The sequence below is a fragment of the Balaenoptera ricei genome, chromosome 15 (assembly GCF_028023285.1).
Source record: "Balaenoptera ricei isolate mBalRic1 chromosome 15, mBalRic1.hap2, whole genome shotgun sequence".
NCBI classification, from domain to species: Eukaryota; Metazoa; Chordata; class Mammalia; order Artiodactyla; family Balaenopteridae; genus Balaenoptera; species Balaenoptera ricei.
The window spans coordinates 83,177,792-83,199,700 of record NC_082653.1 but is presented as its reverse complement, the minus strand read 5'-3'; the positions used below and the strand labels follow the sequence as shown (position 1 = coordinate 83,199,700).

General features: G+C 42.9%; 3 protein-coding genes across 8 annotated transcripts in view; all 3 read left to right on the top strand.

The window, feature by feature from the left end:
- The window catches only part of ZNF655 (zinc finger protein 655), a 13,403-nt gene extending 6,467 nt beyond the window's left edge, over positions 1-6,936 (top strand). For all 4 annotated transcript variants that reach the window (XM_059896932.1, XM_059896933.1, XM_059896930.1 and 1 more), the window contains exons 3-4: positions 2,557-2,661; positions 3,167-6,936. In XM_059896932.1, coding sequence (XP_059752915.1) covers positions 2,557-2,661; positions 3,167-4,560 — 1,499 coding nt within the window. In that variant the 3' untranslated portion in view covers positions 4,561-6,936. The remainder of the gene's footprint in view (positions 1-2,556; positions 2,662-3,166) is intronic.
- Positions 1-21,909, top strand: part of LOC132348944 (zinc finger protein 239-like) — a 27,224-nt gene extending 5,315 nt beyond the window's left edge. The window contains exons 2-4 of the mRNA XM_059896955.1: positions 9,823-10,024; positions 10,264-10,425; positions 20,245-21,909. Coding sequence (XP_059752938.1) covers positions 10,350-10,425; positions 20,245-21,188 — 1,020 coding nt within the window. The 5' untranslated portion in view covers positions 9,823-10,024; positions 10,264-10,349 and the 3' untranslated portion in view covers positions 21,189-21,909. The remainder of the gene's footprint in view (positions 1-9,822; positions 10,025-10,263; positions 10,426-20,244) is intronic.
- TMEM225B (transmembrane protein 225B) overlaps positions 10,338-21,909 on the top strand; it is a 29,099-nt gene continuing 17,527 nt past the window's right edge. For all 3 annotated transcript variants that reach the window (XM_059896960.1, XM_059896962.1, XM_059896959.1), the window contains exon 1: positions 10,338-10,425. The gene's annotated coding sequence lies outside the window, so the exon portion shown is untranslated. The remainder of the gene's footprint in view (positions 10,426-21,909) is intronic.

Here is a 21,909-nt window from a genome sequence, read left to right as displayed (position 1 = left end):
TATAGATTGGAAAGAATATTAACTGTGGGTTCCATTTACCATCTGTGACTGAGCAGATTATTTAAACCGATTATAATGACGTTTTCATCTATAAAACAAAATATAATGTCTGCTTCCTGGGTTGTGTCAAGGCTTAAATCAGGTTATGTGCGTAAGCACCTGGCTTGTGCTGGTTACTTACATGTTCTTTCTGAAGGGGCAGCAAGTGGTGGGAGCTATGGACCAGATTTCTTAATACAGACAAAGATTTCAGGAGAGTGTTCAAATTGTTTGTTTATAATGGAGTTTTCTCAGATTGAATGTTGCTCAGGCTGTGCCTATTACGAAGAGATTTTCATTCCTTTGACACTAAATGTTCTCTCAGGTCCCTTTTAATTAAACGTCATGATTCTAAATCTGTTGGATCCTGGCTCTCCGTGTATTGTTCTAATTACTGTTTCTCTGTTCTTTTTATTATTTTCACCTTTTGCTCCATTGTCACTATGTTGGTCTTCTGTTCTCTTTCTGTACATATTTAGAGGAAGGGATGGATTTCATTCACAGTCATTATTTTTTACTAGTAGATTATTTAAAAGCCGGTTTCTGAAATAAGACTGTCTGTTTGAGCCCCAGCTTCACCAGTTATCATGACCTTGGGCAATGTTCTTAACCTCTCTGAATCTTAGTTTTCCCATTTGTAAAATTGGTACAGTAATAATTCCTATCTCCTGAAGGTATGGTGAGTATTAAGTGAGTGAAAGCTTATAAAGCTCTCGGTGTGGTACTTTGCACCTACCAAATGCTTAGTGAATCTTAGCTTAATGTTTTGATAATACAAGTGACTTTAAGTCTGTATCTTAAATCCCGTTCTCTCTTCTAAACTGCAGTCTTGTATCTCTTAACTGCCTGCTAGACATTCTCTCTATACCTTCCTATGTTACCTTAAACATGTGTCTAAAATCAAACCCCTAATCCAACAAGAAGATGATCTTTTTTGTTGTGTGTAAGTGATTTAAGTGTAGATATAGAGTAAATAACCAAAATTCAACTATCAAATACTTAGAAACACCTTAATAAATATCTGTCAAAAGTTGCAAATTATGTTATCAGAATTCTGAGCAGAGTAGTTGCTGTGTCATGCCATACTAACTTTTTTTAAACTTGCAAAACTATTTCATTTGACATGGAGGACCTTAACTAAAATGTGTCCAAAAAGAGAATTGGCTCTATTTATGCCCAACAGGAATTCAGAAACACAGTAAATGCCTTTTTTATATCTGTTCTGATCTCCCTGCTCTTAAGCTGTCACGTGGAATCCCATAGGACAACTATTGGTTTATCATACTTTTCAGGCCCAGAGCCCTTTTTAAAACATTGATTATCTGTTGACACTTGGGCAAAAAATTGGCACTCAATGAGTAGCTCTTAAATAAATGAATGAAAAGAAGTGCAAGATACAAGGTACATGGTCCCTGCTATCAAAGAGTTTATAAATCAGGTAGGGGTGATAATACCTGAAAACAGTTTTAAAAAATCTGTAAACTTCATTATATAGAGACATGGCAGGATAAGAGGAACACATAATACATTTTGTAGACATTCAGTAAGTGGAGAGAAAGGCTTTTGGAGATGAGGGCCTTGAGCTAGACCTTGTATGTGTGCTACTAGAAGCTTTATGGGCTGAATATGTGTAAAAACTGCCCCTTTGATACTGTAATAGTTCTGCCCCGCCTCAGAAGCAGACTGCCTCTTGCTTTTGCTTTAAAAGAGATGAGATCCTAGCAGTCCATTATGCAAGCCAGAGAAAGACCATTTTGTGTGAAAATGCACTTTTATTGCATCTTCCTCACTGTATCATATTACAGTAAGTTGTTTATATCTGTCTCTGCAGTTAGAGTGTAAGGTCCTTGAGGGGATGGACCTTATCTGCTTGGGCTCTTTATCTCCTACATACTTTGCATATAGGAGGCACCCCATAAATGTTTGTTGAATAAACAAGAGTATAAGCTCCTAAGGGGTAAGGATGTGTCATATTATTATTTGTTTCCTCATGTGCCCTGAAATGAATTGTTTCTTGAGATTGGTCCTTGGAATATTTTTTCAGCCTTCACTGATTCTGTTGCTACAGTTTAGCTCACCACACAACAGGTGCTTGAGAATTCACCTTTCTCCAGTCCAGCAGAGTTATATTTTGATGACCTCCATTTTGACCAGGTCTAATACTTGTAGGCCAGGTCTAATACAAAGAGTAATCTGTAGGCATCTGTAGGCAACAGATGAGGAGTGATAATGATAATTTCTGTGAAGACAGGTACACACTCATGCCAAATTCCCTGAGTATGTCTAAGTGAATACTTATGCTCCCAAAAGTCATCAACTTGCCCCTTAGCACACCTCTTTCTAGAGCACAAATATGAACTCCCTGTAGAAGGTCTTTGGCCTTCTCACTCTCCAGGCCTTCCTAATGTCTTCTAAGAATTTACTTTCTCTCTCCATTAGCCATTAATTAAGAGAAAAAGTGGCTGGTGTAGTATGTGGGGATAAATTGCCACATCCCATTTCCTTCTCTGTGAGCAGGATTTCCAATTTCCAAGCCTGATGGGATCTCCCAGCTGGAACAAGATCTACAGGTCTTTGATCTGGAAACTAAGAATAGAGAAGTCTTAAGAGATGACTGCTCAGGTGAGTAAGGCAGAATCAATCAGATGAATTAGTAGGGAAATAAAGTCTAGTTGTTGAGCCAAGCTGTAGCTGCTTTGGCAGTCAATGAAGAGCTCTGTCTGTATCCCAGAATGGAGAGCTCTTTCCTTCTCCCTTCAGTTTTGATGAACTCTTATTTCGTCCCTTATCCGTAAGTTGTACTAGGTCCCTATTCAAGTTGCTTATCTATAATTCTGTTGAACTAGTTCCCTGTTACCTCCATTGAAACACCTTAATTGGTTATCTTCTTACTCTGCTGAACCTGCCCTCTATTTCTACCACACCTTGGACCACTTGGATCCTATCTCACTGCTCCTATTCATGCCCTTCCATCTGCTGTTGAGATTTTGTTCCTGTGTTTCAGAGTAAATAAACTTCTCTTACCCTGGTAGATTGTAGATTATTTAGTTTTCTCCTCTCTAAGTTTTGTTTTTCTAAGCACAGGGTACAGATTACATTTGCATTTTCTATTTATATATTGAATCAGATGGAGAGACCAGAGAAGAAAACAAGCTGTTGATTCCTAAGCAGAAAATTCCAGAAGAAGTACATTCATACAAAGTGAGAGTAGGAAGACTCAAAAAGGATATTGCCCAAGTTCCTGAGACTAGAGAAGTGTATAAGACTGAGGACAGATTAGAAAGGCTTCAGGAAATCTTAAGGAAATTTCTCTTCCTGGAGAGAGAGTTCAGGCAAATAACAATCAGTAAGAAAACCTTCACCAGTGAGAAGAACAGTGAATGTAATGAACCTGAAAAAAGCTTCAGTCTGGACTCAACTCTTGATGCAGATCAGAGAGTTCTTAGAATACAGAATGTTGATGACATTGATAAGTATGACATGAGCCTCAACCAGAATTCAGCTGGTAAACATGAACAAATAAATCTAACACAGGATTTTCAGAGTAATGAATATAAGGAAAGTTTAATGGAACTCTCCCACCTTAATAAATGTGAGAGCATTCCTGCCACTGAGAAATCCTATAAATGTGATGCATGTGAGAAAATCTTCCATCAGAGCTCAGCCCTTTCTAGACATCAGAGAATTCATACTAGAGAGAAACCCTACAAATGTAAAGAATGTGAAAAATCTTTCAGTCAGAGTTCAAGTCTTAGTCGACATAAAAGAATACACACTAGAGAGAAACCCTATAAATGTGAAGCATCTGATAAATCCTGTGAGGCGTCTGACAAATCCTGTAGTCAGAGCTCAGACGTAATTCAGCATAAGAAGATTCACACCAGAGCAAAATCTTATAAATGTAGCACTTGTGAAAGAGTCTTCAGTCGTAGTGTACACCTCACTCAACATCAGAGAGTTCACAGAGAGATGCCTTGTAAGTGTACTGTGTGTGGCAGTGACTTCTGTCATACCTCACACTTAGCTGAACATCAGAAGGTCCATTGTGAAGAGAAGTCCTATGAATACAACGAATGTGGGTTGACCTTTATTAAGCATCAAGGAATTCGTCTCAGAGAAAAGCCCTATACATGTAATGAATGTGGAAAAGACTTCAGATTGAATTCCCATCTTATTCAGCATCAAAGAATTCACACAGGAGAGAAACCACATGAATGTAATGAATGTGGAAAAGCTTTCAGTCAAACCTCATGCCTTATTCAGCATCACAAAATTCATAGGAAAGAGAAATCCTATGAGTGTAATGATTATCAGGATAATTTCAACCATAGCTCAGATCTTGTCCTGCAACAGGAAGTCCTCACCAGAGAAAAAGGCTTTGATTGTGATGCATGGGAAAAGAACCTCAGTCAGAGAGCACACCTTGTCCACCATCAAGGAATTCATACCAAAGAGAAACCTTACGAATGTGATGAACGTGGGGAGACATTTAGTCAAGTTCAGGCCTCATTCAGCATCTGAGAGTTCACACCAGGGAGAAATCGTGTGTGTCCTGAATGTGGTAAAGGATTCGGTCCCAGCTCAACCTTTATTCATCATTGGGGAATTCACACCAGAGAGAAACCTTCTGAATGTGACGAACATTGGAAAGCTATTAGTCCGTGTTAAACTCTTTTGACACCTGCAAACCCATACCAATGAGAAAACCTACAAATACATTGAAGGTGGTAGATGCTTCATGCTATTTTCATACCTTAGTCACCATTGGAGAATTCATACTGGAATAAAATTCTATAAATGTGATGCATGTGAGAATATCTTCCATCAGAGCTCAGCCCTTTCTAGACATCAGAGAATTCATACTAGAGAGAAACTCTACAGATATAAAGAATGTGAAAAATCAGAGTTCAAGTCTTAGTCGACATAAAAGAATACACACTAGAGAGAAACCCTATAAACGTGAAAAAGCCTTCAGTCAAAGAAACTACTTTGTGAGCATCAAATTCATTTCATGCTGAATACCTATGAATGTAATAAATGTGTATGTGTGGAGGGTTCAGCCATATTCCAACCCTCATTCAGCAAAGAATCCATACCCAAGAGAAGTCATTTGGGTATATAGTAAATGACAAGTCTAGGAGTTCAAGTCTTTTTTCATCATCAGAATATCCACACCAGACCAGAATTTGATATAATGCAAGTGGAAGCATTTAGCACCATATTTCAGGCTTTATTCAACATCAAAATATTGAAGGGAGAATTATTATTTGCATATGAAATCGTTAATATATAGTCCCAGTCTTTTTCATTGCAGGAGAATCTAGTCAGAGGGGTGACTTGATGAATGCAGTTCTGTTTTCTCGTGGCATTCTTTTATTTAATGGGTGTTATAAGTAGGTATGTATGCTTTATTTATGGAACTCATTTAAGCTATTTTTATTTTAATGTGGCCTATAAACATTTTTATTTTTCCTGAAATTCGTTCTTATTGTTCACAGCTTCCCTAAGATACATTGATACACCAATGTTAAAACATGTCAACTTCTGGAAAGTTTCTCATTTAGCTTTTTCTGCTGTTCTCAGCTGAAGTTCTCTCCAAAACAGACTCAGGCCTGCTGTTTTCTGAGGACCCTATTTCTTTCCAGCCGTAACATTTGGATTCCTATTGATTTCTCCATTCTCTTAAGCACCTTCAATGATGGTTTCCTAGTTTTAAGCTTTACACCAGCAGGTATGCCACCCCTACTTGCTTTTTTGGTGTTTTCTGTCCTAATGCAAAGTATCTTTCTTTAAAAGAAATGGATTTACACACCCTGTCCATCCATGAGTATGAAGGATTCTGTTTCCCCTGAGTTTGTGGCAGGCAGCATTTTCAAGTGACACCCAGGTTCTTAGCTGTGTTAGCATTCACAGCCTTCTAAAAGAGATGAAAAAGACCTTAGGAAGCCAACAAGACTGGTGGTAGCCTAGCTATATTCAGCACCTATTCTGCATGTCTAAGTTCAGAATTATTTTATATATGTCCATTGAAGGCCAGCAGAATGCTCAAGTCTGCTTTTGATAGGGCAAAACGTAAAGCACATATACTAAGAAATCAGAGATCTTCGTAAGGGAATGCTGCCTTCCATCAAAGGTATTGTTGTTCTTGTGTAATACCTTTAGAGAGAGTATTTCAAGAATGGCAGATATGCCTGTAAAATTGAACCATTACAGTTTTTCATTACCTGTTTGGAATTGTTTACACATCATATTTTTTGTATTTTACTAGAGTCTACAGGCCATATAAAATAACATTTTTTTTTTTTTTTTTTGATTGATGAAACTGAGCACAGACGTTGGCTCCAGAGTTCAGGGTCACTGTCATAACACCTAGCAAGAGTTCATGATTCTTTAGATGATATCAAAGCATTTTATTGTATTTTTCCATCTTAAGCATCAAAATATTTTGTGAATAAGACAAGTGTTATTTAAAATTCTAGTTGTTCCAGCGATTGAGGCTTTCATAATTCATATGTTAAAATATTCACTAGGGATCCTCAACAAATATATAAAAATTCATTGCTTACTCTGTAAGCCTCTTATGGCTAATAACCTCTAGGGTAGTTCTACCACAGTATTTTACCTCTTAGCCATCAGCAAGCATAGGATCTCATCAGGGCACGGTAGGGACCTAAATGAATTGATCTAAATGCAAAGCATATGAAAAATGCATGTTTTCATTTTCCTGTCTATGAACATGTATACCCTATGGATAGAGACCACGGGTAGTCACCTCCGGTGATTATGAAACAGAAGATTAAGTAATCTCTAAATAGCAGAAAATGTAAAAATCACATGTATGCATTTGGTTTAGGAATGTGCTTTTGTACTTCCACTTGAATAAAGGTGTGTTTGGTACTCTGAGAATCTGTTTTAAATAAAATCTGAAGTCCTCAGCCAGAAGCATTTGGGAATCTTAGAATCACCTTCCTGGCTGCAACTCAGTTCCTTCTAGAAACCTGCTTCACAGCAGGGATAAATCACTCTCCTTCGTACAGGTGCAAAGCTTGCTCTTCCACAGACCTCTGGAATAAAGTCTGAATGTTTACAGTTTAAAGGGTTATTCGGTTGGGATGCTCTTGGCACATAAAGTAAGGGTAAATAGTTTGAGGTTTCAGTAGAGCTAGGCAGAATGTATTTTTTAAATAAATAAAAACATTTTAAAAAATGAGAAACCAAAATAATCCTTGAGGGCAAGTAACTTGTCTCTTTAAGCTTGCTAATACTTAATTGGTCCAGTATAGTTTGTGTTCTTAGTCTTTTTAGCCTTGAAGATGGGGGAGGGAAGAGAAGAAATCTAATAGTTGGGACACCTAATTTTATCTATCTGTCCACCTACCTACGTACACATGTATGTATATATGCACATACTCAAACAGTCCTCACAACAACTCTGCAAGGGAACCAGCTCCGTTTTATAGAGGAACTGAGGTGTAGAGAGGTTGAAAAACCTGTAGGGTCACACAGTAAGCTCAAAGTCAGGGCTGTTTCACTCCAAAGCTTTCCATCATCATGATGTTGGTATCGGACACATCCCAGAACCTAGAGAAGAGACGTTTTCTATGATAGTTTTTGTTCCCTGTTACATACCCAGTGATTCACCATTAGTTTGCAGCTGATCCTAAATGCTCCCAGAGCTCTCTGGGAAGCTGGGAGAAAATATCCCAGTGTCTTTTGGGAGCTAGTTAGAACCCCCCGCCGCACCCTTTGAAACAGGCTTGACAATTTTGACAACGACAGGCTACAGGTCAAATCTCCCGAATTCCCATCTTCTGCCAAGACACCCCCACTGCCATCACTAGATTTATATTTCCATTTCTCAGTGACCCAAATGCATTCTTAATTTTTCTGACAACTAGGACTTACTAATGGATACATATCCTTACCAAGGTTTACTGTCACCTCTGTTTATATTATAGTGGTGGAGCACAGGGGGTAATGGGAAAATCAAGTTTGATTCCTAGGTTTTTGGCTTGAGCAAGAGTGGGTAGAGGTAGACTAGAGATGGAGAGTGCTGAGAGTGGAGCAGGGAGAGTATTTCGGGCAAAAGAGCATGTCAGAAGGCCTGCAGAGGAAAGAGTATGGCATTTTCAAGGCAGTAATAAATGAGCTCTTTGGAGAATGCCTCACCTTAGGAAATAGTACATGGGTAACTGAGGATTTGAGAACGAAGTTCAAAGGAAGCCCGTAGGGTGTTATCTCAGAAGCAATGGAATTTCTCACGTCCAAATAGGTAACCTCGTATGTCCTTTCATTCATTCAGTAATACAGTTGGCAGGCAATATGATATTTAGTGGTAGCCGGTGGATACAGTTAACCTAATCAGATGCATTAAACAATCCACTGAGTAAAGAAGACAGATGAGTCAAAGCAATGACTTTGGAATGAGACATAACGTTTGAACTTTACTAGCTATATGACTTTGGACATTTTACTTAGCCTTTCTAGTTTTCTTGTGTGTACAGTATGGTTGTTAATAGCATGAAAATTAAATGAGATAATGTAAAAGCTACTGGTCATATACTAAATGCCCAGAAGTTTTTAATGTAAATACTAATATAAAAAACGCTACAATAGAGGAGAGATACTTAGCATAAAATCTAAAAAAGAGGAAATCAACGAGCAAGCGTTAACCAGTGCAGGACTAGCATTGTCCAGGGAGGGACACACTGAGCTTGGAGAACTTAAAATACGACTAGAGAAATCACTAGGCATTTGTGGTCTGTGTGGTAGGAACTGCCTCCTGACGGGCACTTCCTGCAAACTGACACGCCTCTAACATTCGTTATCATGCGGCATCAAGTCTTAACACTCCCTTCAAAATACGAGTGCATGAAGGAACCAATGTTAAATCCAAGACTTAAGAATGGTTTCAAATAGATGGTGCTCTGTACAAATCAACAAGAAAATATTGATTTTGGAATTATTTTGCTGCCTCATCCCACTCTCTTTAAGAAAATGGTTACCCTTTTATATTTGTATTTCATCCATGTTAATAAATTTACAACTTGGACGTAATTACGAGCGTCTTTCCCGCAGTTGCTTACGTCCCGCAGACAGCATTTCCCCGTCTTCCTCCACTGTCTCTCCCGAGTGTGGTTAGCCGCGAGGCTCTGGTTTGAACGCGCCAGGGTTGAAATCCTGCCTCTAGTTTGCTCGCTAGCTGTGCAGCTTCTGGCATGTACGATAGTAAAAAAGTATCAACTTTGTGGGATTGTTGTGAGGGTTAATGAGATAATGTTCGGTTTCAGTGCCCCATAACTGGTGGCTGTTATGTTTGAGTTTAGCAGGAAAATCCTCTTTATCCTTATCCTTTTTTCCTGCTTCAGCATATCAGATACGCCTCTGCAAACCTGTACTCCAGGTGCAGTAGGTGTTTGGATCTTGATCCTATCTCTACGGCTTTTCTTCCCCTTTCAGCCCTTTGGTACCAGTACGTTCCTCCTCTTTGTTTATATGCTCCAGGCATAACTGGGAAGCTGAGTTGAAGCGACAAAGGGAGAGGAGGACAGGCTGGACAGAGGGCATAGATAACAGGTTTTGGCCCAGCAGGGTCAGCGTGGCCTGTGATCTTGAAGAAGGAATGTGGAGATGGGTGGAGCAGAGCGGAGGAGGCAAATGGGGTGAACACGGGACACTGGGGATGAGAAAGAGGAGACAACCAATTTAGATCGTAAGTCCACTTGGGCGATGAAGGGCAAATAGAGAATCTTTTCCGTCCTCCTTCAATCCCTCCTTGGGAAGGAGGACAAACGCCCAAGGAGGCCCCCCACCCGACTCCGCTCTGGACCCAGCTCCCCAGCGGCCCCTAGGGAACCCGCGATCGAGATTAGACCTCCGAGCTGCCTAGACGGGCCCCGGAAGTGCGCGCCGAGGAGCAGGCGATTCTAGTCCCCCTGGAGGCCGAGGTCGCCGACGCCGCCGGAACGCGCGGCCGGGTGAGCGAGTGAGTGTCGCGGTTCGGCGCCGGGGCGGCGGGAGAAGGTCGGGCGGGGGGGATCCCGTGGGGTCGGGGTGGGGCGCGCTGCCGGACGGACGGGCGCTCCCCGCGGCGGGGCCCAGTCCGGCTGCAGGGAAGACGAGGCTCCCCCGACAGCCCCCAGGCCGGGAACCGCTCAGGAAGCGGCACCTACGGCACCTGCAGCTTTCCCTACATCTGTCCTCTTCTCGCTCTCTGTCCTGAAGTGACTGCCCGTCCCTTGGGTCGGGTTCTGAAGACCTTTTAGAGAAGATCCTGGCCTTGGTGCGGCACCGGGGACTGGACCCGGCCCATGGAGAAGCTGCCTGAACAGACGTCCCCGGAGTCCCCGTGTCCGTCCCTCGAGCAGGAGCCTCGAAAGAGCAAGGGTGAGGAGAGCTGACCTAGCTGCTTTCTTTGTCTAAACTTTGTTCTTCCCACCGCGGCCTCAGATCAGATGGACACGATTAACCGTGCGCTTAGAATTACCCTGGTGCAAGACACTGATTTTTTTTTTTTTAACCTAAAACGTTATTACATGTAAATAAAGCCTATCACTAATGTTTCTTCTCTTCATGTGTGGAGCAGACAGATCTGCAGACCTGCAGCAGCACTGTCCATAGCACTAAGTCTTGGGGATCTGTCATTCCAGCACGTGTTAACTTGCTTGTCCTTTGAGAGGCTCAGTAAACGTTGTGTGAATAAAAGAATGAATGAACCCAGCCAAGTGTGTCCTATACCCCAAGTACCAGGAAAAGAGTGGGCTTCTCCCCTGAACCTGTCTTTCATCATTAGGGTAGATACATTTTCCACCCAGGGTGTAAACTTCGAGAGGGTACCTTGCCTGTGGAGTACAGTAGACAGGCCAGCCACCTGCTGATGGAAAATGAGGTTAAACTGTAAACATCAACATTTAAATTTCAATCTACCATCCCACCATTATCTCGTATATGCTTGGCTTTTAAAAAAAGGTGGATTTGGATTATTTAATTGAGGGACAAAGGCTTAGATAATCCACATCATGGATTTTGCGATGGCTAACGTTTGGAGGATTTTTCTTTCACATATTTAGCTTTCTAATTCTGTTTTAGGCTGATTTTTAACTCAAATATTCTATTGAGTTGTTATTATAAGGTGCTGAGACTAAGTTGAAAGAAAGCTTACCCCATCGCCCCCCCCCGCCCCCCCACCACACACCAGCTTAGAGTTGAGTTGGAATAGTTATCTGTGAGAGACTACAGGACAATAAACAATGTGGACGTTCACCTATCAACTGGGTATTGGCCCAGGGGGCCTTAGAAAGTCATATATTTGGCCTTGAAAGAATTTAGAATAAGAAAAGAATCAGAGTTTAGGTAAGAGGGGATAGGCCCTTATCACAGGCTCCTTGCTGCTAGTGTTTCTAAGGCCAAGTGCCTTAGTTGCCATCCTGAAATATTTACCTGGGTTCGTGCACAGTGCCCACTGCATTCAGTTCATTCTCTGTAACCTGGCATTCAGGGTCCTCTGCAGTGGGGTCTCAACCCAACTTTAAAGTCTTTATCTCAGTGTTCCCCCAGACAGACCCCGCAAGACTGGTGTGTCTGCACGAGGTAATGCCGAAAACACTTTGCACTATCCACCATTGTGCCTTTGTGTCTTTTTTTGCGTCGCTGTCCCCTACATTCTCTGCCTACCCAGACCCCACACATCCCAGTGTCCCATGCTTGAAACCTCAGTGCAGGGCAGCCTCCATCAGGTTTCTGAAACAGTCTGGAGGCTGCCAGGAAGGAAACAAACACATGCTAGAGACGTTGGTACGGAAACCTGCAGGACTTGGTGGTTGACTAAGTAATGGAGGGAAGTTGGGTGTAATCACCTTTGTTCCCTTTGCTGTCACACCTCTTAAAAATCCTCACCAGTTGCTGTTAATTTTGTAACTGCCATTCACTGGGCGCAGGGCACTGCTTCTGCTCCATCGACACTGATTATATCCAGGTTGCCAGGGCTTAACTAATGAATCCACTGGACATATTTTTTTTTCATCCCTAATTTTTTTTTTAATATATTTTTTTAATTAAAAAATTTTCTTTTTTAATTTTTTTTTTTTGGTCTGCGTTGGGTCTTCATTGCTGCGTGTGAGCTTTTCTCTCTAGTTGCGGAGACCGGAGGCTACTCTTTGCTGCAGTGTGCGGGCTTCTCATTGTGGTGGCTTCTCTTGTTGTGGAGCACGGGCTCAGTAGTTGCGGCACATGGGCCTCAGAGCGCGCGGCCTTCAGTAGTTGCGGTGCATGGGCTCAGTAGTTGTGGCGTGCGGGCTTAGTTGCTCCGTGGCATGTGGGATCTTCCTGGACCAGGGTTCGAACCCGTGTCCCCTGCATTGGCAGGCGGATTCTTAACCACTGCGGCACCAAGGAAGTCCCATCCCTAATTTTTTTTGACCCTTTAGTATTTCTGTTGATGTGATCACTGTTCCTTGAAACTCTTGTTCTTTGGTTTTGGAAGCACTATTTTCTCCTGGTCCTGCCACTTGCCTTCTCAGGGTCTTTCCCATTCCTGTTTCTCTACTCCCTTCCTTCCTTCCTTCCTTCCCTCCTTCCTTCCTTCCTTCCTTCCTTCCTTCCTCCCTCCCTCCCTCCCTCCTTCCCTTCTTTCTTCGCTGCACCATGTGCTTTGTGGGATCTCAGTTCCCCGACCAGGGATTGAACCCGGGCCACTGCAGTGAGAGCACAGAGTCCTAACCACTGAACCGCCAGGGACGTCCCTCCACCCGTTTCTTAAACATTGATTGTCCCCAAAGCAGTTCTCAACCCTCTTCTCTTTCACCCTCGTGGGTGATCCTGTCCCCTTCTGAGACTTCAGGTTGCACTCTGTGCTGAACCAGACATCTGTAAGTGTACTTCTGGACTCATTCTTTTCTGCCATCCCCCACCTCCCTACCTTCCAGTGACTCCCTTGGCTAATTTTAGTAGGTGCTTTTCCCAAGCCAGAAAACTTGGATCATCCTCTACATTCTCCTTCCCTCTGTATTCATTTGGCCACCAAATCCTGTCAGTTTTTCTTCAGAAAGGCCTGACTCTGTTGCCTGTCACCACCACCTCCTCATTTTAGGCCCATTGTATTTCCTTGGAGTATTGACACATCCCTGTGCTGTTGGTAATTTCCCCCACTCTCGGCTGCCCATATTATTCTCTGCCTGTAGAATAAAGTCTAAAATCCTGAGTGTGGCATATATGTCTCTTCATTATGTTTTTCAAAAAAAATTGTTCAGAGTGACTTTATTATTGTTTTCTTGTCTTTTCATTATCTGGCTCTACTCTATTTTTTCTGCTCTATGTCCTACTGCCTGCCCACACGGAGCATACATCTCATTGAATTTTTTATCACTACTCCTTAAACTTAGTATTCCCTTTTATGTTTCTGAGCCTTAACATATGCTGTTGCTTTTGCCTGCAATTCTCTTTACCTTGTTGGTCCTGATCATAGTTCAAGATGCAGCGCAACGTCATTCTTTGAGGATGCCGTCCCCAGTTCACCTAGGGAGGGGTTGTCATTCCTAATTGTGCTTTGAAACAGCATTATAATCTCTTTACCAGAATCTTGTGCATAGTCAGCGGTACATATGTTTGTTGAGTGATTAAATCAAACAGGAAGTATATTAGTTTCCTACGACTGCTATGACAAATTACTGCAACTGCATGGCTTAAAACAACTGTATTTTCTCATAGGTCTGGAAGCTAGAAATCCAAGAGGGCCAGGCTTGCTCTGAAGGCTCTAGGGAAGAATCCTTCTTTGACTGCTCGTAGCTTCTGGTGGCTTCCAGCCATCCTCGGCATTCCTTGGCTTGTAGCTGTATCACTGCAATCTTGCCTCCATTGCAACATGGCCTTCTTTCCCATGTGTTTCTGTGTCTGAATCTTCCTCTCCTTTCTCTTATAAAGATACCAGTCATTGGATTTAGGGTGCACCCTAATCCATTATGACCTCATCTTAACTAATTACCTCTGCAAGGATCCTATTTCCAAATAAGGTCACATTCTGAGGTATACATAAATTTGGGGGTGAGGGCTCTATTTGACCTAGTACAGGAAGCATTGCTCATTTCTTCTGCTGTTAGAAGTAAATGTACTTGGGATCACACAGCTTTGTAGTTAAGCTGCTTGAAGAACTGTGTAGATTTCCCCCTCCCTTTAAATTAGAAGCAAATCAGTCTAGAAATGTGTTTTTAAACCTTCGTCCGCAGGGACACATTTGATGAGCCTGTCATCCCAGAGGACGGCTGCTCTCTTCTCGGGCTTCTCTGGCTCTGTCTCAGGCTGGCCACTGTCCGCAGAGATATCCCAGAGGGCGGCTGCTCTCTTCTCGGGCTTCTCTGGCTCTGTCTCAGGCTGGCCACTGTCCGCAGAGGTATTCCAGAGGGTCCTGCGTCCATCAGAGTTTGGATCCAAGTTTTTGATGTTTCTTGTATAAGTGGCTCAAACCCATGAGGAGATATACCTCTCTGAATTCTATTTGAGTTTCAGTCCTGAAGACTTTATAAATGGTCAACGTGGGGCCCTCCGTGATTTATAGATTCTTCTTTTGATGGAGTAGAACTTCCTTATAATGGATTGCTAGGAAATAATCAGGAGCATTTTAAAGCCCCTAATGTGGGCAGAGTTCTTTACATAGTACTGGGGTTGGAGGAAAAGAAATGGAAGACACCTCTTATTCTAGAGGTACTTTCAAAATAAATTGAAGGGAATACACACATACAAAAAACTAAACATATTTCTAAGGAGAGGCCCAAAGTCAATGTGGTTAAATGCCACGAGGAGGGGGTAGGAACTGTATGCTTTAGAGATTCAAAGGAACGATCAATTCCAGCCGGGGGCTGGAGCAGGGTTAAGTATGGGGAAGGAGGCTGCCTTTGATCTGGGTCTTGCAGGGTGGATAGGATTTTGATCAGTGAAGTTGGAAGGGAGGCTGATCCAGGTGGAGGAAGAAGGTCGAGCGGAGAAGGAATCGCGTGGGGAGCTAAATGTTCAGGAAACATTTCAGAGTAACCGGAGCATAGAGTAGATTGACAGAGGATGAGACTAAAGGCAGAGCGGAGCACAAGTGTGGAAAATGAATGCCACGCCAAAGAGTTTAGATTTGCTTGGCAGAAATTGAAGTATGTGAGCTTTGCTTAATAGGAGGCTAGCAGATGAGCATTGCAAATCAAGGAAGAGATTCTAGTTTGTTTAGTGTGAGAGGTGATTAGGATCTGACTTTAGGATATTAGCAGTGATAACAGGAAGGCAGGGGAAAAAAAGAAGTATTGCTACGTTGTAGGTAGAAGCAATAGTACTTTTGTTTACTGAGTGGATGTGGCGACAGAGAAGAGAGTCACTGGTCATTATTTACCGCCCCCCCCCCTTTATTTTGAAAAATGTTAAAGCTACAGGAGAGTTGCAAGGCTATCGTACCAAGTACTCACACACCGGAAGTGTATGTGCAGGTTTGGGATAGGTTGATCTCAAGAAACTGGTATGAGAGCCGTCGTGTGGAAATGTCTTTTTCGATTACTGGAGATGCTGTAGCTGGTCTACGAATATCCCCCATCCCAGTAGATGGGAACACCATCCCTCCAGCTGCACAACCCAGAGAGAAACTTTTGTTTCTCTCATATCCATATCCGTCAGCCAGTAATCCTGTCCATGCGACCGTCAACGTTTCTTTCCAGAACCCAAGTGCTTCTTACTACCTCCTCTGCCACCGTCTTGGTTCAGGTCGCCATCATTTCTCCCCTGGATTATCGCAGCAGCCTGGTTGGTTGTCCTGCCTCTGCAGTTGCCTCCCTCCAGCCTCTACCCAACATGGCAGCCAGTGTGATCCTGGTAAAGTGTCAGCTCTTGTCTTCCTCTGGTCAGAACCCTCCAGTGGCTTCCCATCTCACTCTGAAATAAACCTCGTACAAACCTGTAGCCCACAGGGTCGTGTGTTCTCTGATCCCCCTTCTGTGTCTCTGACCTCAGCCCTTCTCCTCTCCCCCTGCTCATTCTGCTCCAGTCACACTTGCCTCTTTGAGCACCCAAGGTCTCGCACTTGCTGTTTCTTCTATGTGTAATGCTCTTCCCCGCATAATCCTTATCTCCTTCAAGTCTTGGCTTAAATGTCATTTTTAAATGTCCTCCTTTAACTGTGATATTTAAAATTGCAACCCTTTTGCCCACTGCCCCCTGGCACTCTAATCCTTGTTCCTTGCTTTTTTCCTCTGTAACACTTTTATGACCTTTTAACAGTATGTAATTGACATAGTTTACTATCCATCTCCCTTAGTAAAATGAAAGGTCTTTGAGGATTTTTGTGTTTTGCTTACTGATGTATCTCAGAGTCTGGAACTATACCTGGCATGTTGTTAGTGATCAATAAAACGTACTGACTGGTAGGTCTGTGTCTCTGTTCCCGTCCTGCCACTAGGTTCTTCATGTTTTTTAAAGGGCATAAAGCACCGTATCGGCATAGCCTTTTCTGTATTTAAGAAAACTCAGTTAATTTCCTCCTTGGTGCTTTAGGCATTCAGCTTTCTTCAGGCTGATAATTTATATAAACCTTGACATGAGCTTCAGATCCAGCCCTTAACAGACATCTGAAGATGTGGCTTGGCCTTTGGTTTTCATATAGGAAGGTTGAAAGAGACCCTAAACATTTTAGACTTTTTCTGCTAAACAAAGTTTTTATTTTCCCCTTTCACCTATTGGCCTATTAGTAGGTGAGGCTGGGCAGAGGGGCACTTTCAACCTGCTCGCCTTTCCTCCCCAGACTTTGCCCCTGTTTCCGAGCCTGCGTGGTTTCTGTGGGTGCCTTCTAAGGGATGGGATGATTCTTCCTCTCCCCCAGTTTACCTGAGCCCCTCTTGTGGCGTGGCTCCTTCCTATGTCTAAAGGTCCCTTGTCCTGTTCGCTTTAGGCATCCTGGTCTCAGGACCTCCTGGAATAAGAGGGAGAGAGTTACAGGTCGAACATGAGTCAGACTGTGGGGCCCCAGTCAAGGGTCTAGTTGAGCTCAGGGAATATGGTTCTTATCCCAGCTTCTTGGTGATTTCCTGCGGCACCTGTAATCACTTCTTCACTTGGTTAAGCCAGGGGCGGAGGCTTAGTGATAAGCTCGAGGTCTGTCCCTCACGTGAGGGAGTGTACACCCCAGCCTTCCCCCAGCGCTGGTGACCGTCTCCTCCACATGGGGGCCCCCGCGGTGAGGCAGAACAACTCGCATTTTCTGTGCATCTCAGAACACTTAGTAGCATGAGAGGTGGTCTCTGATATGGGGCCTCCTCAGACCCAGAGGCACGGCCAGATTGGGTGGTCCATAACCACCTTGTCTCAGTCGACCAGAGTTTCTAGGGAATGCTATGCGTTACACCCAAATTCGCCAGTTTTTGAAGGAAGGGGACGAGACCGTCTCTTCAAGACAAACAGGGGTTGATAGGTAGTATGGAGCAATCTCCCTTTAGCAACACTCTCTAGATCATAATTAGCTTAACTCGAGGGACCTCGGGTGAGGATCCCGGCTTCGCTGGAGCAGAAACTAAAACCCCGTGGCTTTTAGGTCGCATGTGTTTCTGGTTTTAACCCTGATTATAGCAAAAGCCTTGAGAGGAGCTGAGACTTGTTTTGGCCCCTCCCTTAAAAAACCCAGTCCTCCAGGGCCTGCCTGCCTGACCCCTGCCCAGCCGAGGGATTCCCATGGATGCCTAAGCTACCCACACGGTGGTTTGTGAGATGCTGTCCTGAGCACTGCATTCAAATTCCAATGTATACTTACTTAATAGTGTAAAAATTTATATTATTGTGGGTTTTTTCTTCTCTCTTTTTTTTTTTTTGTATATTGTTGTATCTACTTTACCTTCCAGAAATAAAAGTTATATAGCAACCAAAAAAAAAAAAAAAACAAAAACAAAAAACAAAAAAAACAAAAAAACGTACTGACTGTTACATGACTTAAAGATGAGTATTTCAAGAGCTGTAGGAAAAGAATCACCTTCAGCTTCATGGAGAAGGTGATATTGAACAGGGCCTGAGAGCAGTGAGATTGACATTCTCGACTACGTTGGGCAAGCTGTCAAATCTCGGGCAGTGGGCCAAATAAAAGGCACATCCTCTACAACATCTCAGCCTTCACATATTATGACTAGAGTGGTTCAACAGATAGTAAAGAGGCTTTGTGTAGGGAGAAGATCAGAATGAGGCTGGAAAGACAGATGGGGGCCAGGTCAGGGAGGTAGAGAAGAAACCCTAGTCCCTGCTCCTCAGGAGCTTGCAAACTGTCTGACAAGTAAGGTAAACACACGTGCAAGGGGACGTAAAAACATTAAACCAGCAATCCATTCACACCTGGTAGAATAACTAACATCGAAAAGATAAGAAATAAAAAGTGTTGATGAGGATGAGGAGAAAAGGGAACCCTCGTGCACTGTTGGTGGGAATGTAAATTGGTGCAGCCATTATGGAAAATGGTATGGAGGTTCCTTAAAAAATTAAAAATGGAACTACCATGTGATCCAGCACTTCTGGGTATTTATTCAAAGGAAAAGAAATCATTCTCTCGAAAAGATATCTGCACCCCCAGGTTCACTGCAGCATTACTTACAATAGTCAAGACATGGAAACAACCTAAATGTCCATCGACGGATGAATGGATGAACATGTGCTATCTGTACACACAGTGGAATGTTATCCAGCCATAAAAAACACGGAATTCCTGCCATCGCAACAGCACGGATGGACTTTGAGGACATTATGCTAAGTGAAATAAGTCAGAGAAGGACAAACACTGTATGACCTGACTTGTATGTGAAATCTGAAAAATCCAAACTCATAGATACAGAGAACAGACTGGTGGTTGCCAGAGGCGGGGGGTGGGGAGTGGGAGAACTGGATGAAGGGGGTCCAAAAGTACAAAACTTACAGTTGTAAGGTGAATAAGTCCCAGGGATGTAAGGTACAGCTATAGTTAGTAACACCGTGTAGTATATTTGAAAGTTGCTTAGAGAGTAGATCTTAAAAGTTCTCATCACAAAAAAATTTGTAAGAAATCCAGTATCCAAATTGAATGTACGGAAGATGAGGGCATATCTGGAGGTGGAGAACACATGTAAATATGGTTCTGTGAGACCAGATACTTATTAAATTCTTTAAAAACAATGACCATTCCCTACTAAAATCAGGGTTGCATATGTTTTAGACTTTCACTGCTGATGGAAATGATAACTACATTGTATATTCCTCAGCACCCCCTTCTTCCAGAAAGATCCCCCTAAGCAGAGGGCCTTCTTTCTGTAATATCACTGCACTCCGGTAAGCCATATTTAAAAAGTAAAACTTAAGAGGAGAAATGTATTATAGTAAACAGGAGATGTTTTTCTAAGGTCTCCCTTAGATACAGCTAGGGTGCAGAATTTTTTTGTTTGTTTTTTAATTTTTGGCCGCACCGCGTGGCATGTGGGATCTTGGGTCTTAGTTCTCTGACCAGGGATTGAACCTGCGCCCCCTGCATTGGAAGTTAGACTCTTAACCACTGGACTGTCGGGGAAGTCCCCAGAATTGGTTTTTGTATGTTCTCTTAGAGTTGAGAAAGATTTGGAAGTATTTCTCACTACCCCGTGCTTCATATTTTAAACAACTTTTCCTCCTATTCTCCCCTCCCTTCCTCTCGCAAATCCTCCCAGTTTGTACAATTTCTAAAAGGTGCATCTAAGGTCCGAGTATGTCATGTTCATGAATGAGCATGTGAGCATCTGTTTGTAGAGAGAGGCTCTCAACAGGAGTGAGGAAGGTGCTGGTGTGTGATTACAGGAAGGGAGCCTTTCCTGTTACCACAGTGACAACCCATGTGACCAGGGTACCATGTGGACAGAACCTCTGCTGAGGTTCTTTTATTTATCCGCTCAGTCCCTGCCCCTCCCCACACAGAGCCCCCAGCATCACCGTTCCTGTGTTCTGAGATAATCCCACTTCCCTCAAACTCTGCTTTCCTATTCTGCTAATTCCAGTGTATCTCTCTGGTCAGGGACTTCACATATAAATCCTCACTTTAGTTTCCCCACCACTTTCTCCAAATCTGCTCAGCTTTTATCCATCTTTTCCTCCTATTGTGAGGCCATGTTTCGTACTTTTTTGAACCAGATACCCTGGAATACTTTGATCGTCCTGTTTCCCACAGGGAGTTTTTATTGTTACATATACTTTTTTTGTATTTTCCGTCAGATGGTGAGACCTGGACTGAGGATCAATTAATTATAAAGCAGAAATCTCTTGAAATAGGGACACAGCCACACGAAGGAGATGAATGTGAACGAAACAAACATGCAGGACCCTATGGGTATGGACAGAACTTTGGTCATATCTCAGACTTTATCCGACAGACACACATTCTTATGGAAGAGAAATCTCAAATGTGCAACGTTTGTGGCAAGCTATTCAGACGGAATACATACCGTATTCAGCATGAAAAAATCCACACGCAAGAGAAGCCTTATGAGTGTCATGAATGTGGAAAAGCCTTTGGCCATAGTTCAAATCTCATTCAGCATCAAAGAATTCACACCGAGGAGAAACCCTATGAATGCGGTGAGTGTGGGAAGGCCTTCCGGCGCAGCTCACGCCTCATCCAGCATCAGATCATCCACACGGGGGAGATGCCTTACATGTGTAATGAGTGCGGAAAAGCTTTCGGTCAGAGCTCAAGTCTCCTTCGACATCAGAGAATCCACACTAGGGAGAAGCCCTATGAATGTACCGAATGTGGGAAGGCTTTCAGTCAGAGCTCAAATCTAACAGAACATCAGCGAGTTCACACCAGAGAGAGACCATATGAATGCAGCGACTGTGGGAAAGCTTACAGTCGTAACTCACACCTCATCGAACATCAGAGAGTCCATACAGGGGAGACTCCTTATGACTGTAATGAGTGTGGGAAATCTTTCAGTAGGAGTTCACTGCTTATCAAACATCATAGAATTCACACTGGAGAAAGACCCTATGAGTGTAGTGAATGTGGGAAGGCCTTTAGTCGGAACTCCCACCTTATTCAGCACCAGAAGACTCACAGTGGGGTAAAACCTTCTGAATGTAAAGAATGTGGGAAAACCTTCAAGTACAGTTCGTACCTTATTGATCACCTGGGAATCCATTCACGAGAGAAACTGTGAATGAAGTGAAGGTGGTAAAGCCTTTGGTTGGAGTTCAGCTCTTAGCGAACATCAGAGAACTCACGCTGGGGAGAAAACCTTTGGCTGTAGTGAGTGCAGACGGCCTTCAGTCCTAGCTCAACTCTTACTAAGGCCTGAAAATCCACATAGTGGACAGATCTCGTGGATGTGGACAGATCTCATGGATGTGTTCAGTGCATGAATACCTTTAGACAGAGTTCCCGTCTTACTCAGCATTAGCCAGTTTCCTTTGGGGGAATGATGGGTATGGGGAGAGCCTTGCTATGAGTCGGAGAGGGGCATGAAAGGGGCGTCATGTGACACTACAGAAGGAATGACTAAAGTGGAAGCTTAAGTCAGCACTACTTTTTATTTGATTTTGAGGATCTACATCAGAGGGAGATTCTATGTTTTTTTTTCACATCTCCATAATCTTCTGCCAAAAATGGAATGAGTTAGGTCCATTCCAGGGAAGAAAGAATCAGGGCATTCTGGATTCAGACTCATAGATCAGGAAAGCTGCAATGTGACCTTTGAATTCAATAGCTTTCCTTGTATCTCATCTGTCCTGTTGGGTGTAACTATACATGGAAGTGGATCTTGGGTCTTCTTGGACCAGCATTTTTGCTCCTCAGTGTCCTGCAGACTACTGAATCTCTTTTTGTTTTATATTTCATAGATGCTTTTTAATAAATGGGCAAATTTTCTAAGCCCAATAATT